Raw genomic sequence first — 19268 nt, 5'->3', positions numbered from 1 at the left:
GAATGATGAGAATTTAAAACCTAAAAAAAGAAAAAAGGGTAAAGTGATGAGGGTAATTTGGAATTAAAATGTGATTTTTGAGAAGTGATGTATATATAAAAATATTTAAGAAGTGCACTCAGAAAAGGAGTTTTTTCAGGAACTTAGAGGGGTGCCAATAGCTCCACTCATTATAATATTTCTACTAAATATAAGATTATAAGAACCCACATGTAGGCCGCTAGAGGGTCCTTTGTTACAGTAAAATCAAATTCCAAGGCCCGTGTTCTGTAAACATGGATAAAATTTCCTTTAAGACCTCATTAGTATAATAGTATAGGTCATTTTCATCTTGTGCACGCCAACTTTGTTAGTTTCTTTCCCATCTCATAAAACACACCGTTTTCTTTTTTTTTTTCGGCTGAATATCTGTATATTTTAAAATGTGAATTTAAAAATAAACGATACTATAAAATATTGGATGTTCATTTAAGAGCTTTCATATGTACTTATTGAGTCAAATATATATATATTTTTTGTATATACAATAATAGCAAGAATAGCTCTAGTACAGTTCCCGTTTATAACTCCTAACAGTCAATTGAAAATTCTAAATTTTCGGTTATACCCTTAAATTTTTCGCTACTAACCCTTAGCTTCTTATATGTGACACACAATATACGACAATTTGGGAGTATATATAACTAATTATTTAGATCAATTCTGACAATAGCCATATTGTAGATACGCACATCATTTTGTTACTTGAAATTAAGTTGGTTGTTGATTCTTAACGTTCTTCTAGAATTTTGACTAGATTCTGGTAGATACGAGAAGCTCGGTCGATGTCCTATTCAAGACAACTCTGGAGGAGATGGGAATAGCAGACCTGAGGTTAGAGCACACCAATACCTCCTTGAAGGGATTTGGTGGAGGAAAGCTGGTCCCTCTAGGCGTGGTCGAGCTGCCCATCACAATTGGCAGCTCCCCAACAGAAAAGACTATGATCCTGGATTTTGTGGTTGTCGATGAAGAGGGTCCTTACCAGATGATTATAGGCCGCCCCTTTCTGAGGATGAGCAGAGCAGTACTCTCAAACCATTACTTGGCTCTCAAGTATCGGGTAAATGGAGTAGTTGGGGTGGTACGAGGAGACCAGAGAATTGCCCGAAGCTGTTACTCCACAGCAGCAAGGGAAGCAATGCAGATCACATCACTTGATACTCAAGTGGGAGTCAAGGATGGCAGAGAGGAGCCTGTTGAGGAGCTGGAAATAGTAAGGTTGGAACGCAGCACATCTCACGAAATATTTCCAGTAAGACCCAATTATGCTTTAGAATTATTTCTCTTCGTACTTATTATTTGTTTTATACTTAGTCAATTGCATGTAAGCCGAATTCAATAATTAATGAAAGATGGAGGAATTTCATTCAGTTGTCATATTACACAAGCAAAAATCTTCTAAGGCACGCAAAGGCTCCAAAGTCTCAAAGCTTGTTTTATGACGAGACAGGAAACCAAACATTCCAGGATCTACTCTACCAAGCGAAGGCGAGTAGACCACAAAAGTCCCAAAAATCTTCTAAGGCACGCAAAGGCTCCAAAGTCTCAAAGCCTGTTTTACGACGAGACAGGAAGCCAAGCATGCCAGGATCTACTCGACCAAGCGAAGGCGAGCAGACCACAAAAGTTCCAAAAATCTTCTAAGGCACACAAAGGCTCCAAAGTCTCAAAGCCTGTTTTATGGCGAGACAGGAAGCCAAGCATGCCAGGATCTGCTCGACCAAGCGAAGGCGAGCAGACCACAAAAGTTCCAAAAATCTTCTAAGGCACGCAAATGCTCCACAAGTCTCAGAGCCTGCTCTATGGTGAGACAGGAAGCCAGGTATGCTAGAATCTGCTCAGCCATAAGAAGGAGAGCAGACCACCAAAAGTTAGAAAAAGTTTAAAAACCATACAAAGGCCTCATAAGTCTTAGAGCCTGCTCTATGACGAGACTGGAAGCTTAGAATGTCAGGATCTGCTCGACAGTAAAGAATAAAGTGAAAAGCAAAGCAAACAAACTCAGGAGTTTTATTAATTTGCCAAAAATAGTAAAGAGCTAATATTCTCGACATAAAACGTCCCAAAAAGAAGTACATAACGTAAAATCCAATCAAGAGGACGGGGAATCAGTAAGCAGAGCCGTCTCTGCCGATTGGTCCACTTCAGGAGCAGGGGGTCTCACCAGTTGCGCCCGGAGGGGGGGTACTTGCCTCGACAACATCAGTAGGAGCTGCACGAGGAGGGGAGGTTGCCTCCTCAGTGGCATGTGGTTCCGCCTCTTCACCACCTTCTTTAGCTGCCTTCTCGTCCATATATTCAGCTACACCAGCAGCAAGCTCATCAATCTTCAGACCGAGATGCTGCTTCCTAAGAACGGCCATGATGCACCGATAAGAATACCGAAGCCCCTGGTTATCAACTTCCTTCTTTAAGTTTTCGACCTGGGTCTGGTGGGAAGCTGTAAGGGATTCGAGTCGAGCTTTGTAGGTAGTTTGTTGCGTCTGCAAATCATCGTTAACCTTATTTAGCTCCTCCTCAAGGGTGATAACTTTTGCCTGCGCGAGAGACTCCCGCTCTATCAATTTCAGATTCTCGAGGTTGAGATCTGCAGTTTTCTTCTCGACAGCGTCAGCTTTGTTTTTTGCTGACTGAAGGTCTTCTTTCATTTTTCGGTCGTAACGACCGACCTTCGCCTTGTAGTACGTGGCCATACAACCAATGTGAAAAGCACTGAACTGCATGGCCCCAACCAACTCGCCTAAAGTGCTACCGTCAAAATCCTCCAAGTCCTTCTTGCTCACGAGCCTAGAAAACTCGCTGATGTAAGGGAACAGATGCTCTAGTCAATTGTCGGGCAAAAGAGGTCTTAACCCTGCTGGTGGATGTGGGAAAGTGGGATCATCACCACTTCCACTAGTTTCTCTGGCTCTGGCAGGAGGAGGATGAGGTAAAGTCTTCAAAGGGGAGGCCTGCTCCGCAGTGTTGACCCGTTTCCCAGGGGGAGCCTCTTTGTTGTGATCTCGCTTAGCAGCACCAAGACGACGACGTTTTCTGGTCAAAGCCCCAATCACAATGTCCTTCATCTCGAGATTGGTGGGTACTAGGCGAGACTCGAAGAAGTTATAGATAGTCAGCAATTCCCTGTACGAACAGGAATTTGCCAATACAGTCTTGATCCGCTTGAGCTCGTCAGGTTCGAGGTTGTAGTGGACGCCCTAGGAACCTGCAGTTCGAACAAAGACCGTGTTAGAAAATGATCAATCACTAGAACAACTAAGGGTACAAGACATCTAAAACGAGCAGGCAACCTGGAACTACGAAACGGGAGGGACATGAATGTTCTCCCCATCAATCTGAGCCACTTGACCCTAGAGACCCCCAGCAAAAAATAATTTTCTCTTCCAATTCCCACCACCACCTGTTGGAAGATCGGTTATGAGTTTCCTAGTCTTGGTGTTTGATATGAAATAATACCAGCCGGCGTTTTTGGGGCTGCTCTTTAACTGATATAGATGTTTGACCTCTTCAACCATGGGTTCTTTCTGACAGCATCTGCTCCACAAAATGAACAGACCAGAAAGTACCCTCCACCCGTTAGGGTTAAGTTGACCAGGAGCTAAATGTAACCCCCTAAGCATTTGGACGAAATACGGTTGTAAAGGCAGCCTCATCCCGAACTTAAAGCTCTCTAGAAATAGAGTAACATACCCTCTAAGCGGTCGACTGGGAGTGTCTTTTTTTCACTGAAATTCTAAGGGGTATATCATCAGGAATGTCATACTCAGCTTGGAGTTCGACGAGGTCTTCTACTGTGGTCATGCAGGTCATGTGGTCGATAGCGTAATGCTCTGATAGAGCTCTACCCCCTATCTTTATTTTCTTTTTGGGTTGCGATACTTCTGGTGAGGACACTTCACCAGAATTTCCACCCGGGTCCTCACTTAGAGTATCCTCCGAACCAGAAGACCCATCATCATCGCTATTTAATGTGGTGGCTTCAGGAGAATTTCTCCTAGCACTAGTCTATATACTAGGTCTTATCGGTTCTAGAGGAATCCCGGGGTCAAAAGTGGGATCAGGGAGTAGACTAGGTAGGAAGTCTAACTCATCATCGTCAACCTCAATCACTTTCTCTTTGCCTTTTGACATTCCCTAAACTCTATCCGAAAAGACACAACCAAATCTCACTCAAAATAACAACAAAAATCCAAAGTTGAGAAGGAGAAAACAGTACCTGAAGCAGTGAAACACCAAAGCGGAAATAAGAACGATAGTTTCAATTTTGGAGAGAAGAGGATCACCAGCCGCTGGAGGATGCGAAATAGACGAATGAGGAAAAGAACACTTTAGAGAATTTGGGTTTTGAAGTGACGGTGATGCTTTCGATTTATTGCCACCCAAACGGTACGCGCTCCGAGAGTTCCACAACCATAAATTTGAAATTCAAACGGGTGGACGAATTCATGCCACCGCTTCCGCATTTAATTGCGAAGTGACTCTTCGAGGAAGCAGCTTGCTAGTGGCAAAAGGGGAAACGACTAAGCGGGAGTGAGCAATATCCTTATTTCTTACAGCCAAGTCAAATGTTCCTCGAGAAAGGCCAAACTAATCAAGTTTCTAGTATTAATCCATTGCATTGCAAATACCAGAAATTGGAGGACCGGTGTTTTAGGGATTTATAACGACGAGACCATCCGTACCCTGGACGAGGAGTTAGCCTTCTTACAAGAGAGCAGATGGATGAAGTCTGCTCGACTATAAGGACGAGATGGTCTCCTGCTAGGGGCCGACAGCTTTCCCTGCTGAAGATCGAGGTCGGCAGGCCCAGTCTATAGCGGTTAACGAAACGCGCACTCCTATCCGAGAATCTAGGCACGAAACCCACTCAGCCACAACTACGACATTCAAGCATCCACTTCCGTGAGCTGGGGAAAGTGATGAGCATGGATCGTGGGGGATCGAGTTCACATGAAGGCTATAAAAAGGTAATCAACGAATGTAAAATGGTTAGACATTTTCACATTAAAACTTAAGAAAGAGCATCTTCATTGAGAAAAGGGAGAAAAACTCATAGGCATTTTCTATTGTCTAAAAGATTAAAGAACAACCATGAGATTAGTGGCCGGGTTTTCCACAAAATTGAACCGACATTTCTGACTTGAGCGTTGGAGGGTTTACGTCGGGAAAAATTCCGGCGTGCTCTGACCAGTTTCTGTGTGCTCAGGAGTCTGCTGAGGTAGAAGTCATACAAGGCATTGTTCTGCTCGGTTAGAAGGGCTACAAGGATAACCTGTTGTTGGTCGTGAATTTGAGAGTTGAGGAGGGATCCTGGTAGAGAACGAGCAGACACCAGAATCTCGCATCAACAGTTGCATTTAGCTGCTGCTGGGAAACTTGAGGATTTGATGGCTGCCCTGCTTGGGGCAAGCCGCTTATCTATTGCCAAGACTTTCCTTGCATCAGGCCCGTTACATACAATAACGTCTGTGACGACGCGCATTTCATCCTTCTTCTAAGATAAAGATGACCCTGTCAATATTGAAAGATGAAAAATAAAAAATAAAAAAACACTTGTACCCATATTAAAGTTTAGTTTTTTCTTGGCTTTAAATCTGAATATGGAACGCAGCCTGCTATTCTTTCTAAACAGAGAAAAAAGAGTACTATTACTAACTCTTCATCATTAGAAAAAGTTAACTTTTGTAAACTCCTTTACAACGTTGCAAAAATTGTTTATAACATTGTAACACTATTAAATCATATATATATATACACACACACAAAAAAAATTATCTAGCGAGGGTTCTCGTACTTTATTAAAGAACAGAAAGTTATTAAATTATATGGTTTAATAGTGTTATGCTTATACGCTATTAAACCACATGATTTAAAAGCTTTCATATACTTTAATAAAGTGCAAGAAATTTCTGTGTGCGCAGATAGAGTAATGCTCCAACAATGGATAAAAGATAAGAAGAACACACATTTCAATATACTTCAGAACAAATACAGGGCATTATAGTGTATGTTTTTCTTATTTTTTAATTTTTTTTAATCTTTTAGCATATAGAATTCGTATTGGCAAAACCCAAATCAATTTCTTTTAAACACCTTACCTCTTAAAATTTGAACTCAAGTGACCTATCAACATAAAAATCGCTCATTATGTACACACTCGACATGATAGAATAGTTGTATAATTCTTGATTTATTTATTTATTTTGGATTAGACCAGGTTATCATTTTAACAAGTTGATCATATCCAAAACAATTGTACAAAGGTTAGTCAAACCGTTATTTCTATCAGTAAGTGGCGACTTTGGAATTTCTGGAAATTCCGAAAAAGAACTTTCGCAGGTGTCACTTTCAATTATTCCATCATTTGCATATTGGACAGCAGAGTCATAATCACCACTCTCCAGATATTTTATAGCCGTGGGGATTTCATAGATAGCTAGATCATAAACTTGAAAGCAAACATCCAGGCAGTTTCTCATAGCCTTATCTTTGGTTTCATTAAGCAACTTCTTGACTTGTTCGTACGTATCATTACAGTATGCTGATGCCGATTCAAGAATGATGTGAGCTAGAGCTTTGACATCTGCACCGGAGCTTCCTGGACTTGACCTTAAAGTCTTGATACATAGATCTGGATACGAAGTCTTTCTGCAAGTAGCCTCAATCAGATCATTTTCTTCTCCTCTAACCCCTACTATTCCAGGTTTGTTTGATAAAAAACATAACGTCATAAGCAAAAACATCATCACTGATGCAATGTTTATGTTCTCCATTTTTTTTTTTTTTATAAATTTTGGACCGCAATCAAATCACAAATAGAAATACAGACAGTTAACATAGATGAGAAAGTATTTAAAGAATTTGTTAGAAAGAAAATTTCAAACAATGGAAAACCTTTTAATAACATACTTAATTGAGACATAAATGAATATGGTTATGTTAGCAAAAGAAAGGAAAAATCCAAAGGGAATTCATCAAGATAGTGCAAAAAAAAGCTAGTAACGTTTTATGATGTTATGTCAAAATTGTTGTATGCAATTAATGCAAGCAATCCACATTCTCTAACGAATAAGCCCGGCCAAAATTAACCACTTGTACTTGCATAGCCCAAGACCCAGCCCATTTTTGTGCCACTATTAATATAATAACTTTACGCTACCAAATCAATCGTCAGAAAGTTTTGACGAGTCCGTAAGTGGGGATGCAACATCTTCTATAGAGCTGGAGTGTGTTAAATTTTGATGAGTTTTTGGGATGGGACAAGGAACGAGAGAAAATTAATTCTAAAGATTTTAGTTGGGTGGAGTTTGTTGGGATTATATGCTCTTTTAAAGCATATTAATTTATTTTTTTATTAATAAAATATTTGAGATATTTTTAATTGCATAAATATATATTGAATAAGGTCCGTTTAATCATATTATATGTATTTATGTGATCGTCATATGAATTCACAGAAGAAATAAATACAAGTTATTTTATGATTAAATAAATTTAGTTCGCAGTTGATAAATAGAGTTGGGCGCTCTATTTAGGTTTAGACTGTAGTAAATTCATTGAATGACTTGTCTGAATCATATATGAATTTACTGATGTAGTTTGACTACATTGAGCTAGATCACATATGAGATTTAATTAACCTTGAAATGACTGTCAGACTTATTAAATCTCATAGACATTGATTTTACTATAATCTTAATCTTGAGTTAGTTATGATTTCATGATTGTAATTGTTATTCTATTTGAGTTACCAATGGGCACGACACACACTTGTGGTCAAGATTATACGGTATCATGGTGGGAGCAATTATGAGTATTGAAGTTATAGATTAACAATATAGAATTTGTACAACACATCTCTTGATGGGTTTTCGGCAATTGATCATAGAATTATCTAGCCAGAGTGTGTCAAAATATTTAGTATGTTGAAAATGATCATTAGAGAAAACCAGTAAGTATCAAGGAACAAGATGTAATTAAATCGATTGGACAGTTGAGATATCGATTTAATTAACGATGTGGTACAAATGATTATGCAGTAAAGAAATCAATGTGCCATGGGTCGAATTATTATTCGAGTATACTATCATACAATTATGGAGGTCAATTCCAATCTTTTAGTGGAGTAGATTTGGAATTAAATAATTGGACTAGTTTAATTACAGGCCTAATTATTGTAGCCACTATTGTATGTACCCATATGATCCCCGGGTTAGCTCATTTAATTGACTGCGCTGCTACTGGATTAATAAGTAAGATAAATAGCTATTTAGGTTAAAAGCCTAAATATATTATTTAGTGGGAGGCTCTATTAATATGCTTGAGTGTAAGAGGCCTTGTGTTATTTTACAAGGTGGACTCCTATAACACAAGAACAAGTAACGTGACTTTTGTTTTAATTACTTTTTATTTAAATCAAATGGGATTTAATAGAATAAATAAATAAATAAATAAATAAATATGGAGCCTAGGGTTTCCACTAAATAGAGATATAAAAAAAAGGCTTATTTTCTCCCAAAATAAAGAGAGCATCCACTTTATACAGATCAGAAAAAAAGATTTTTTCTCTCTAATTTTGAGAGAAAAATTTTCTCTTGCTAGTTGTTTATAGTGGTGATAAAGGCGCCCACGCGTTAAGTGTAGATCAAACATGAGTCATAATCTGGAAGATCAGTGGTGACGGAACGTGATCTAATAGGCGTGGTGGTGCCGGATCGTGATCTAATAGGAGTGGTGGTGACAGATCGTGATCTGGGAGCCTAAATCACTTCAGCGGAAAAAACAAAGATTGTTCATCTTCTCAGATTTTCAAGGTACGATTTATAGATTACGAATTCTTATATATTGTATGAGATCGATTCTAAAAGTTTTTTTTAAAAAAAAATTGATTTTTCCCCAACAATTGGTGTCAGAGCAATGTGCAGATAAATCCATCATTTTAACTTCTTACTTTCACAGCAAAAGACCAAACCAATAACACGCTCCAATTGACAAATAGTTATGCATAAATATATACACAATGAACGTTTGTCACTTGTATTTTAGATTACATAATCGAGGAGGCTTAAGAAAAGTTTAGTACTGTCCCATAAAAGAAAAAGATTTCGACAAGGTAAATTTTCCAAATTTCCGATGGTCCATTTAAAGTACTAAAAAGAATTGGTCAAGACTCAAAATGCCTAAAATTGATTTCCCCTTAAAATTATGGTGACTCACACGAAACCCCCTATTGTTTAATTAAACTCATCCGAAACTTTTTCAATATTTTAAAATATATCCAAACATTGCCGAGTGTCAACTTTTTTGCTGATCTAACCATTTCACCTTAGTGGTTGTTTGATATTGGGAATATAAATACATTTAATTATTTAATTAATTGATCATCTTTTAATCATAATTAATTAAAAAATTAAATGAAAAATAAATACACATATAATTTTTTTGGAGAATAATAAGTTGAGGGTATTTGAAACAATAAAAAAATATATATATTCATATATACAATAAATTGTATTAATTTAGAATAATCTATTATTCTTTTCATAACTCTTATTGATTAAATATTTTGTACTTTAAGATTGCTTTCAAATTTTAAAATATGTGTAATTTAAGCCAATGATTCACATTAAAAAATTCATCACCTAAATTTTTTTTTTAATTTGTGTGTTAGGTAATAATAAGATTAGAAATGAAATGAAAAATAGCATAATACTACTTTGAGTTTAACAATAAAAAAATAAATGAAAAATTAGAAGTGTATTTGAAAAATAAAAAAGACATTTTTGAAAATAAAATAAATATAACAAAAAAAGGAGTTTCATGAGGACATTATAAGGGTCCCAATAGTCCAACTAAAAAATTATGGGTGGACAAACTCAATCCAACCCAATGGATATGATCCAACCCGTTCCATTTTAGATAGGTTGAGTGGATTGCTATGGATTAATTGATCAATTTTCTTGAACCAACTTAACAATTAGGTTGAGTTAGATCGATTAAGATGAATCCATATAACCCAACCCAATCTAATTGCTACAAATAATTACAATGTTAGAAATTATGTGAATCCAACCATAAGGGTGTCAATTCGTGCAATCATATCATGTCAAATTCAAGCAAATATGAATACAACCCATTTATTTTAATGCAATTTTTTAATCCTTCATATAAGAGGAAAAACATAAATTTCAATTTTGTTTCACCGTTTTGCATATTAGAATTCCTGTTGCGCAAAATCTAAATCAATTATTTTAACCCTCTTTACCTACCATAAATTTATACTCGAGTGACCGATCAAATAAAACTACTTAAAAATCGCTAATAATTTACATACTCAACATGATAGAATAGCAATGAATAGAATTATTGATTTATTTAATTTATTTTGGATTAGACCTAGGATTATTATTTACTCCGAAGTTGAACAGCTATAATATCCAAAGCAATTGTACAAAGCTCAGTCAAACCATTATTTCTATCAGTAAGTGGCGACTTCGGAATTTCTGGAAATTCCGAGAAAGAACTTTCACAAGTATCACTGTCAATTATTCCATCATTTGCATACTCTGTGGCAGAGTCATAATGACCACTCTCCAGATATTTTATAGCCTTGGGGATGTCATGGATAGTTAGATCGTAAACTTGAAAGCAAACATCGAGACAGTTTCTCATAGCCTTATCTTTGGTTTCCTTAAGCAACTTCTTGATTTGTTCATACGTATCATTAGAGTATGTTGATGCCGATTCAAGTATGATGTGAGCTAGACCTTTGACATCCGCACCGGAGCTACCAGGACTTGACCTTAAAGTCTTGATACATACATCTGGGTACGAGGTCTTTTTGCAAATAGCCTCAATCAGATCATTTTCTTCTCCTCTAACCCCCTCTACTCCAGGTCTGTTTGATGAAAAACATAATATTATGACTATAAACATCACCATTGATACAGCCTTTATGTTCTCCATTTTTTACTTTTTCTAAATTTTGGACTGTAATCAAACCACAAACGAAAATACAGAGAGTTATCATATATAAGAAAGTATTTAAAGAGTTTTTTGGAATGAAAATTCCAAAAAAAAACCTTTTAATAACATAACTGAGACATTGAAGCGAATCTGGTTATATTAACAAAAGGAAGGAAAAATCCAAAATGAATTTATGAAGATAGTGCAAAAAGGGTTGCCGCGGTTTATGATTTTCTGTACAATTGTAGTGTGCGATTAATGCAAGTTCACACTTGTAACTTGCATAGTCCAAGCCCATTTTTATTACAATTAATATAATAATTTCATATAAAGGATAATTACGTCAAAAGTTACCACACCACTAAATTAATCCGAATTTTTTTTTTTTTACATTGCAATGCACAAATAAATGTAACGAAATTGAGATGAGAGGCTTTGGCTAATAAATGGATTCTTGTTAATTGAGATGTTGGTGTTGAATTTTTCGAAGTCTTAGCAGCCTAAGGAGCTCCATGGGGTTTTATAATGTTATTGCCGAGTAAAGATTCTTCATGATACTGTTTTAGTTCATTAGGACAATGGTCATATTAGAATCAAATTAGTCATATGATAACTCTCCATTAAATAATTTATATTTAATCATTCTTGTTACATGCATGTCTCAAAAAGCTTCAATTAATTGAGAGAGGCTTTCGTAATTACCTAGCTGACGTGGACGAACAGCCAAAACAGGGTTTGGCTCGAGTGAGCGGGAAAAACAGAGGGAAAAGCAGCTGGTAAATACTGCAGCTTTGTGAATCAATTCGGTGTGAACTAATAAAGGAATAAAGGGGGAGTGTTGATTTTTCTTCAAGAACTTGGGGTCTTAATCAAGTTCAAAATCATTTGTTTCTGGTTTTGATCTTCTGCTTCTTCATTCTTTTTGGATTCTTGCTTTGATCAAGATCATTCTGGACGCTGTGGTGATCTGCGAATTGCTAGGGATAGCATTAGGATCGATCAGAACCTAACAATTCTAATGATCACCTTAATGCATTGAATGATCATCTTAATCCATTAAAATCATCACATATATCTAAAATATTGTATAAATAATACCAATAATTTGTTGCAAAGAGTGGATGGCCCTGACTTTTTAAATTAACGCTAAGATGAGTTCAAATCGCAAATCTCTTATATGTTCTAATAATAGATTTTAGGATGAACCATATTTTATTCGATTAAAATATATAGGATGTATTTAAAAGAAAAAATAGGACCCATAAATTTAAAAGAAATTGAAAATAAGAAATTTTATATAAAAAAAAAGAAAAGAAAAGAAATTTCCAAATATGAATACTAGTTAGCTTGATCGAAAGGGCAGGAATCAACCAAACTTTTTCCCAGTAGTGGTATCGATACTTATCTTGAGTTTATAAAAGTGGAAGTCTCCCATTGAAAGCAAATGGAAGATGCTGACGTGGTCGAGAAGAAAAGCAGATACTGTAAATATAAGAATGCAAAAAGCTGGAATTAATTCATTTTCACAACATAATTTGTTTATACAATTAATATTTTTCTCTGCTCTTTTTTGTTAATCAAAAAATTATTCACCATGGTTGATGCCATCGTTTCCCCTCTGTTGGAGATGCTGATTTCCTTTGCTGCTGAAGAGATGCAACAACAGGCGCAGCTTGTGACCGGTGTTAAAAAAGAAGTAGACAAGCTTACCAGCAACCTTCGAGCCATTGAAGCTGTGCTCGATGATGCAGAGGAAAGGCTAGTGAAGGACAAAGCTGTCAGACTTTGGCTGGAACAGCTGAAGTACGTGTCCAACGACATTGAAGATGTGTTGGATGAGTGGATCACAGCAAGACGCAAATTGCAAATTGAGGGTGGGGTTGATGACAATGCTCTTGTTGCTCTTCATAAGAAAAAGAAGGTATGTTTCTGCTTTCCTGCCTCTTGCTTTGGTTTCAAACAAGAGGAATTTGGTTTCAAACAAGTCTTTCTACGTCATGACATTGCAGTCAAGATCAAAGAAATCAATGAAAAGCTAGATGATATTGCCATTCAAAAGGATAGGTTTAAATTTCTTGAGAGTGGGAGTAAAAGTAGTGAGATACCAAGGCGAGTACAAAGTGCCTCGTTCATTGATGAGGAGGAGATATGTGGTAGAGTTAGTGAGAAGAATGAACTCATAAGCAAGTTGTTGTGTGAGAGTAGTGAGCACCAAAAAGGCCTCCATATCATCTCAATCGTTGGTATGGGAGGCATAGGGAAAACCGCTCTTGCACAACTAGCTTGTAATAATGATGAGGTGAATAGAAAGTTTGACAAAATTTTATGGGTGTGTGTATCAGAAGCTTTCGAGGAGTTTAGGATTGCCAGAGCCATAGTTGAAGCTTTAGATGTTTCTTCTTCTGGTCTAGGCGAATTTCAATCTCTTCTTAAAACTATATCTAAATCTATTACAGGAAAAAGATTTTTTCTTGTCTTAGATGATGTGTGGGATGGAGATTATATGAAATGGGAGCCATTCTACCATTGCCTAAAGAATGGTCTCCCTGAAAGTAAAATTTTAGTTACCACACGTAAGGAGTCAGTTGCATTCATGATGGGATCCACAGATATTATCCCGGTTCAGGAATTAGCTGAAGAGGAATGTTGGCTGTTGTTTAATAGGATAGCATTTTTTGGTCGGCCCATTGAGGAATGTGTAAAATTAGAAAAAATTGGGCGAAAGATTGCAGGCAAGTGCAGAGGTTTACCTCTTACCACAAAGGCAATAGGGAGTCTCATGCGCTCTAAAAAAACTGAAGAAGAGTGGCAAAGAATCTTAAGTAGTGAGCTGTGGAAAATAGAAGAGATTGAGAAAGGTGTTCTAACCCCTTTATGGTTGAGTTATAACGATTTGCCATCCAGAGTAAAAAGATGTTTTTCATATTGTGCAGTCTTTCCAAAAGACTTCAATATAGAGAAAGAGAGACTAATTACGTTATGGATGGCTCAAGGTTATCTTGGTGTGGAACAAGACGAAGAGACAAACATAATTGGTGAAGAGTATTTTAACATCTTAGCCACTCGCTCTTTCTTTCAAGAGTTTAAAAAAGATGATGATAATCGTATTATAGAATGCAAAATGCATGATATAGTACACGATTTTGCCCAATTTGTAAGTCAAAATGAATGTTTATCGACAGTAGTTAGTGGTAGTGAAGAATCAGCTGCCATAAACTCTCTTGGTGAGAAGGTTTGTCATTTGATGTTAAGTATTCATGAAGGGGCTCCATTTCCTATCTCCACTTGTAGGATTAAAAGAATGCGTAGCCTCTTAATTGGTGGCGTTGTTTTTGACCATTCGTCGTTAGATGGTAACATCCTAGAAGAATTATTCGAGGAATTGACGAGCTTAAGGGCAATAGAAGTAAGTAAATTATTCTACACAAAGTCTACGATTCTAGAGATTCCTACAAATGTCAAAAGGTTGGTGCATTTAAGGTATCTTAATTTGTCTCATCAGTCAATAGAGAAACTTCCTGAGACGTTGTGTGAGTTATATAATCTTCAAAAGTTAGATGTTAGTGATTGCTATGGTCTTAAAGAATTACCTCAGGGGATTGGGAAGCTAGTGAATATGAAGCATTTACTGGATGACAAAACTGATTCCTTAGGTCACATGCCAGTAGGGATTGGGAGATTAACGAGTCTTAGGACCTTGGTTGAGTTCCATGTGAGTGGAGGAGGAGGTGTTGGTGGTAGCAATGCATGTAGGCTTGAATCTCTTAAAAACTTGGAACTCCTCCATGTATGTGGCATACGTAGACTGGGAAATGTGACAGATGTGGGCGAGGCTAAGAGATTAGAGCTTGACAAAATGAAATACCTCTCCTGTTTGAGACTTTGGTTTGACAAGGAAGAAGAAGATGGAGGAAGGAGGAAGGAGGAGGACGATCAGCAACTTCTTGAAGCCTTGCAACCACCTCTGAATTTGAAGGAATTATTGATAGGGTTATACAGAGGCAACACTGTTTTCCCCGGCTGGATGATGCCATTAACCAATCTAAGGAGTTTAACACTTGAGAAGTGTGAAAAGTGTAAGCAGATTCCTCCTTTGGGAAAGTTGTCATCCCTTGAAAAGCTCATGATATGGGGATTGAAGAGTGTGAAAAGAGTGGCAAATGAATTTTTGGGAATCGAAAGTGATAATGACACGTCTTCGTCTTCATCAGTTATTGCCTTCCCCAAATTGAAATCACTGACGTTTTACTGGATGGAGGAATTTGAAGAGTGGGATTATGGAATCACAGGAATGGGAAGCACCTCCATCATGCCATGTCTTTCATACTTGGCAATTATAAGCTGCCCCAAATTAAAGGCATTGCCCGACCACTTTCATCAAATGACGACATTGAAGGAACTGTACATATTGGGATGTGCTATTCCGGGAGTACGTTTCAGAAATGGGAAACAAGAAGACTTGATTTCTCAGAGAGCCAACGTCTACTCAAGAGAATATGACTTGCCTCAGGTAATTTGAACTTTAATATGTTCTTTTATGAGTGTAATAAAATGAATGAAGCCGCGGTGGCTGTGATAATTTGATTTGAACAATTTCTTAACCAATCTCTTTAGCTAAATGTGTCTTTTGATGCAGCAAATTAAAGCAAGGATGAGAATGTACAGCGAGTAGGTGCGATGTTTGGGTGATCTTTGTTTACTTGTTTCTTCTATAAAGTAATTGGCTAGCTGATTTCATTTTACATTAATTAGGCTTTTGAGTCGAGTGCTAACTTTTCAAGGTACACTTACTGAACTGAGCGCCCAATTTCTTTTGTGCTAACAGAGCAGGAGCATGGTGAAAGGAATATACAGAGCACACAACACCCCACGCCACTTAGGAAGAATGTGAGTGGCGAACTTAAAAGGGGTGGCTTCCCTTCCATGATCCATCTGTTTCCATTAATTTCTTTGTTGCATGTCTAGGAACAGAGCAATGTCAATAGTATTCATATTTATTGAAGACAATGAGGAGCAAAAGGTGATAAATCATGAATGCATAATGACCAAATCCCCATCTTTCTTTCATTTCAACTTGATACCCGAATCGATTTTCAGTGAATAGTTGCTATGTTTAATTGTTACGTTGAAACAGATGATGTTAAAAGTGCTTTAAGGCTTGAGCTACCCCCAATTAGTTGCCAAGAATGCAGGGGATTAGAAGAAGCAGCATATTTGAAAAGGCATGATATTCTAGTGGCTATATGTCAATTCGCATATGTTTGAATAAGTTGGCTCCTTTTTAAAAAATTTATGCATTCAGATGCTATTTACAATGCTGGCTGCTATTGGGAAAATTTGAGTCTCATTTTTTTTTGTCTAAATTGCTGGGGATAAGTTTATGTTTGGAGCAAGCAGCTGCTGTCGTGAAGACTTTTACTCACATCACATCAGAAAGCAATCTGTAATCCTTGACATCAGGTTTTTGTTAATTATCTCTATTATCTTTTTCGCAGTTTCTGAAACTCTTAAGATTACTCTTTATTTAAGTTGTTTTGGTTGTCTACGCTATCAGGTTAAGGATACTAAGCCGCTTATGAAGGCAAATGTCAAGATTTGAAGATAGGTTTCTGCCTGCTATTGGCTTGTTCTTAGGTGTAAACGCTTATTACGTCCCCCAATTAGGTGTCACCTTTTCTTGTAATTAATAAAAGCAAATGTTAGAATTCTGTTTGTTCGTCAGACATTGTTTCTGGTAGAGCGCCAAGAATGATGGCAAGGATGTTAATTTTTTTTTTTTTTTAATTTTAATAGTCACATAAGAATGAATTTTGGGTGTATTGGTACCAATATTACCAACTAAAGGTTCTTCATTTCTTATTCTGCGCTTTTGCTACGTTTCTTGGGCTATATTTTTTTTTCCTTTTTAAAGAAAGTGAGCATTTCCATGTTCATGGTTACCATTACTCAAATTGCACGACTGCTTCTCCCCCAAGCTCAAATAATATAGTTCACTAAACTTTTCGAAGATTGTTCAGATTTGAAGATGAAAATAGGTGAACCAAATTATTGAAAAGTGAGGGATGATTTTTGGTTCTTTCTTGGAGATTTTTTTGGGTTGGGGGGTGGGCCAGAAAAAACCACCAGAACTCAATGAAGACTCAAGAACAGCTCAATCAATCTACAGAAAATGGATCAAATTTTAATGCACAAAATAGATAAAAGACTATAATTCACGCTCTCCATTGTTGTGCTTTCAACTAAGATCACATCTGGTGGATAAAAAAATTATATTTCGACTTTGTTAATGTAGATATGTTCATAAAATACTAATTGACTTCAATCATAAGACAGACTGTGTATAGTACATAACAAGTGTAATATCGATATAAGAAAATGTAGTCGTTTTTTGTTTAATACCATTAAAAATTAATAGAAAGAGTTTGTTGAGAACCTTGTATTCAACCAACGAGTCCCCCTTTTAGAAATAGGTGAAGACAGAAAAGTGAACACAAATCCTTTCTCAATAAAAGATACATCCACAGTACCTTAGATCAGAATAAAATGATAGTTTCTATAACTTTCCTAACATACACTAATTCATTGCTTTCATATGCCCCTCTTATTTTAAGTTATGTATGTCCTCCCACTAACCATCCAACAAAATCTTGTCAAATAAATATTCGAAATTCAATCATGTTTGACCATACACATTCACGATAAATTAACATAGTATTTCTGTTATGCCGACGGTATTTTCCGAGAACTTGAACTAGGAGACCCTGTCATTTTTAATAAAGTCAAGTTAGTGACTACCGAAGTTTAACAAATCTATCTATACAATAAATATTTATTTGCCATATATTATCCCATTCGACAAGGACAGGTTACTTGCTTCTATCGAATGTTTCAAGTTTCACATATAAAATTTAATCCAAGCAGGAACATGTTGATTATATGCTTCAGTACTTTCTTGACCCTTTCATAGAAATTCACACATCGAATTAAAAAAAAAAAAGGAATAAATAACAGCTCTTTCTCATTAATCAAAGGGTTGCATTCAACTCTTGCAAGTATAAATACCAGCAGGCAGGTCTTCTAAAATGTGTAAGCTAAATTTGCACACGTGACACAGGATAGAGAAAATGGAAAGCAAGCTTTATGAAGCAGCGTTAGCAGGAAGTGTAACTTCCTTGTTAGAATTCCTTCAAAAAGACAGATTAATCCTTGAAAGAGCCGCAATGAATTGTCCCTCTGAAACTCCTCTGCATGTAGCAGCATTGCTTAGGCACAAGGACTTTGCGAAGGAGATTTTACGCCAAAAGCCTGGGATTGCTGGAGAGTTAGACTCGCGGAAATCATCAGCTCTTCACATAGCATCACAGAAACGTTATGTTGGCATGGTAAATGCACCGTTAGAAGTCAAACCGGATAGATGTCTTGGAAGAGTTGGTCAGAGCAAGACCACTCGCTGCTTCTGCCCCTCTCATCTGGGTTGAGACCATCTTACATTTGTGTGTGAAACACAATCAGCTAGAAGCACTGAAGGTTTTGTTGGAAAATACGGATGACTCTGAATTTTTGAATGCCAAGGATGATTACGGCATGAGCATCTTGCACCTTGCAGTTGCTGATAAACAAATTGAGGTATGGAATCACTCATATCACATATAAAAGTATGGTCTCAATGCAAATACACAAAAAGATGTTTCTTTAGGAATTGATTAATATCAACAAACTTAATTTCTTATATTAAGTGTAAACAACATCTATGCGGGCCATCAAGTTTTTGACAGCTAGTACTACAATCAAAGTGAATGCTGTTATGCAAATGGCTTCACCGCATGGGATATCCTAGCAAATAGCAAAAGGAAAATGAAAGATTGGGAGATCGGGGAATTACTTCGACGTGCTGGAGCAATTAGTGCAAAGGAAATGCAGCAGCCAGCAACTAAAGTTTCCATCACACAGACCAACAGCTTAACATCACATGGAAATAATCAAAAGAAAGAAGGTAAAACAGGTTTGAAAAAACATCTCAAGTATGGATATGATTGATTGGAAAAAATGCGAAATGCAATAATGGTGGTAGCATCACTGATTGCTACTATGACTTTCCAAGCTGGTGTGGACCCTCCTCACAGTCGTTGGCAAGACGCTTCTTCTTTCGAATTAGATGCAACCACACAACGTTACGCTTGCTTTTTATTTTGTAACACCACAGGTTTTCTGGCTTCTCTGAGCATTATACTACTGCTCATAAGCGGCTTACCGCTTAACCG

The 19268-nt window shown here is 36.9% G+C and overlaps 5 protein-coding genes across 16 annotated transcripts; 2 read left to right on the top strand and 3 right to left on the bottom strand.

The window, feature by feature from the left end:
* Positions 1-2186: 2186 nt before the first annotated feature.
* On the bottom strand, positions 2187-3107 carry LOC127902183 (uncharacterized). Its single transcript, XM_052440996.1, has 2 exons — positions 2896-3107; positions 2187-2841 (listed from the first exon to the last, which is right to left on the bottom strand). Exons 1-2 carry the CDS (start codon positions 3105-3107, stop codon positions 2187-2189), a joined length of 867 nt encoding a protein of 288 aa, XP_052296956.1.
* Positions 3108-6263: 3156 nt separating this feature from the next.
* On the bottom strand, positions 6264-6815 carry LOC127902182 (pectinesterase inhibitor-like). The gene has a single exon (XM_052440995.1). The coding sequence runs from the start codon at positions 6813-6815 to the stop codon at positions 6264-6266; it is 552 nt and encodes a 183-aa protein (XP_052296955.1).
* A 3631-nt stretch (positions 6816-10446) lies between these two features.
* On the bottom strand, positions 10447-11007 carry LOC127902181 (putative invertase inhibitor). Its single transcript, XM_052440994.1, has one exon. The coding sequence runs from the start codon at positions 11005-11007 to the stop codon at positions 10447-10449; it is 561 nt and encodes a 186-aa protein (XP_052296954.1).
* A 1058-nt stretch (positions 11008-12065) lies between these two features.
* LOC127902049 (putative disease resistance protein RGA3) lies at positions 12066-16891 on the top strand. 12 transcript variants are annotated; one of them, XR_008054474.1, is made up of 6 exons: positions 12068-15517; positions 15644-15679; positions 15833-15894; positions 15973-16027; positions 16142-16467; positions 16562-16889. XR_008054474.1 is itself a non-coding variant. In XM_052440435.1 (2 exons), exons 1-2 carry the CDS (start codon positions 12602-12604, stop codon positions 15677-15679), a joined length of 2952 nt encoding a protein of 983 aa, XP_052296395.1. In that variant the 5' UTR covers positions 12069-12601; the 3' UTR covers positions 15680-15825. The 12 variants fall into 12 exon arrangements, 1 of the variants encoding a protein (XP_052296395.1); XR_008054472.1 differs by having other exon boundaries at positions 12070-15517; positions 15644-15723; positions 16562-16888; XR_008054476.1 differs by lacking the exon at positions 15973-16027 and having other exon boundaries at positions 16385-16467; positions 16562-16891.
* A 1240-nt stretch (positions 16892-18131) lies between these two features.
* LOC127902180 (uncharacterized) lies at positions 18132-19044 on the top strand. Its single transcript, XM_052440993.1, has 3 exons — positions 18132-18434; positions 18520-18633; positions 18787-19044. Exons 1-3 carry the CDS (start codon positions 18132-18134, stop codon positions 19042-19044), a joined length of 675 nt encoding a protein of 224 aa, XP_052296953.1.
* Positions 19045-19268: the final 224 nt, after the last annotated feature.

The sequence above is a fragment of the Citrus sinensis genome, chromosome 5 (assembly GCF_022201045.2).
Source record: "Citrus sinensis cultivar Valencia sweet orange chromosome 5, DVS_A1.0, whole genome shotgun sequence".
NCBI lineage: Eukaryota > Viridiplantae > Streptophyta > Magnoliopsida > Sapindales > Rutaceae > Citrus > Citrus sinensis.
Note: the sequence above shows the minus strand (reverse complement) of the source record. Positions and strands in the feature narration are given on the sequence as shown.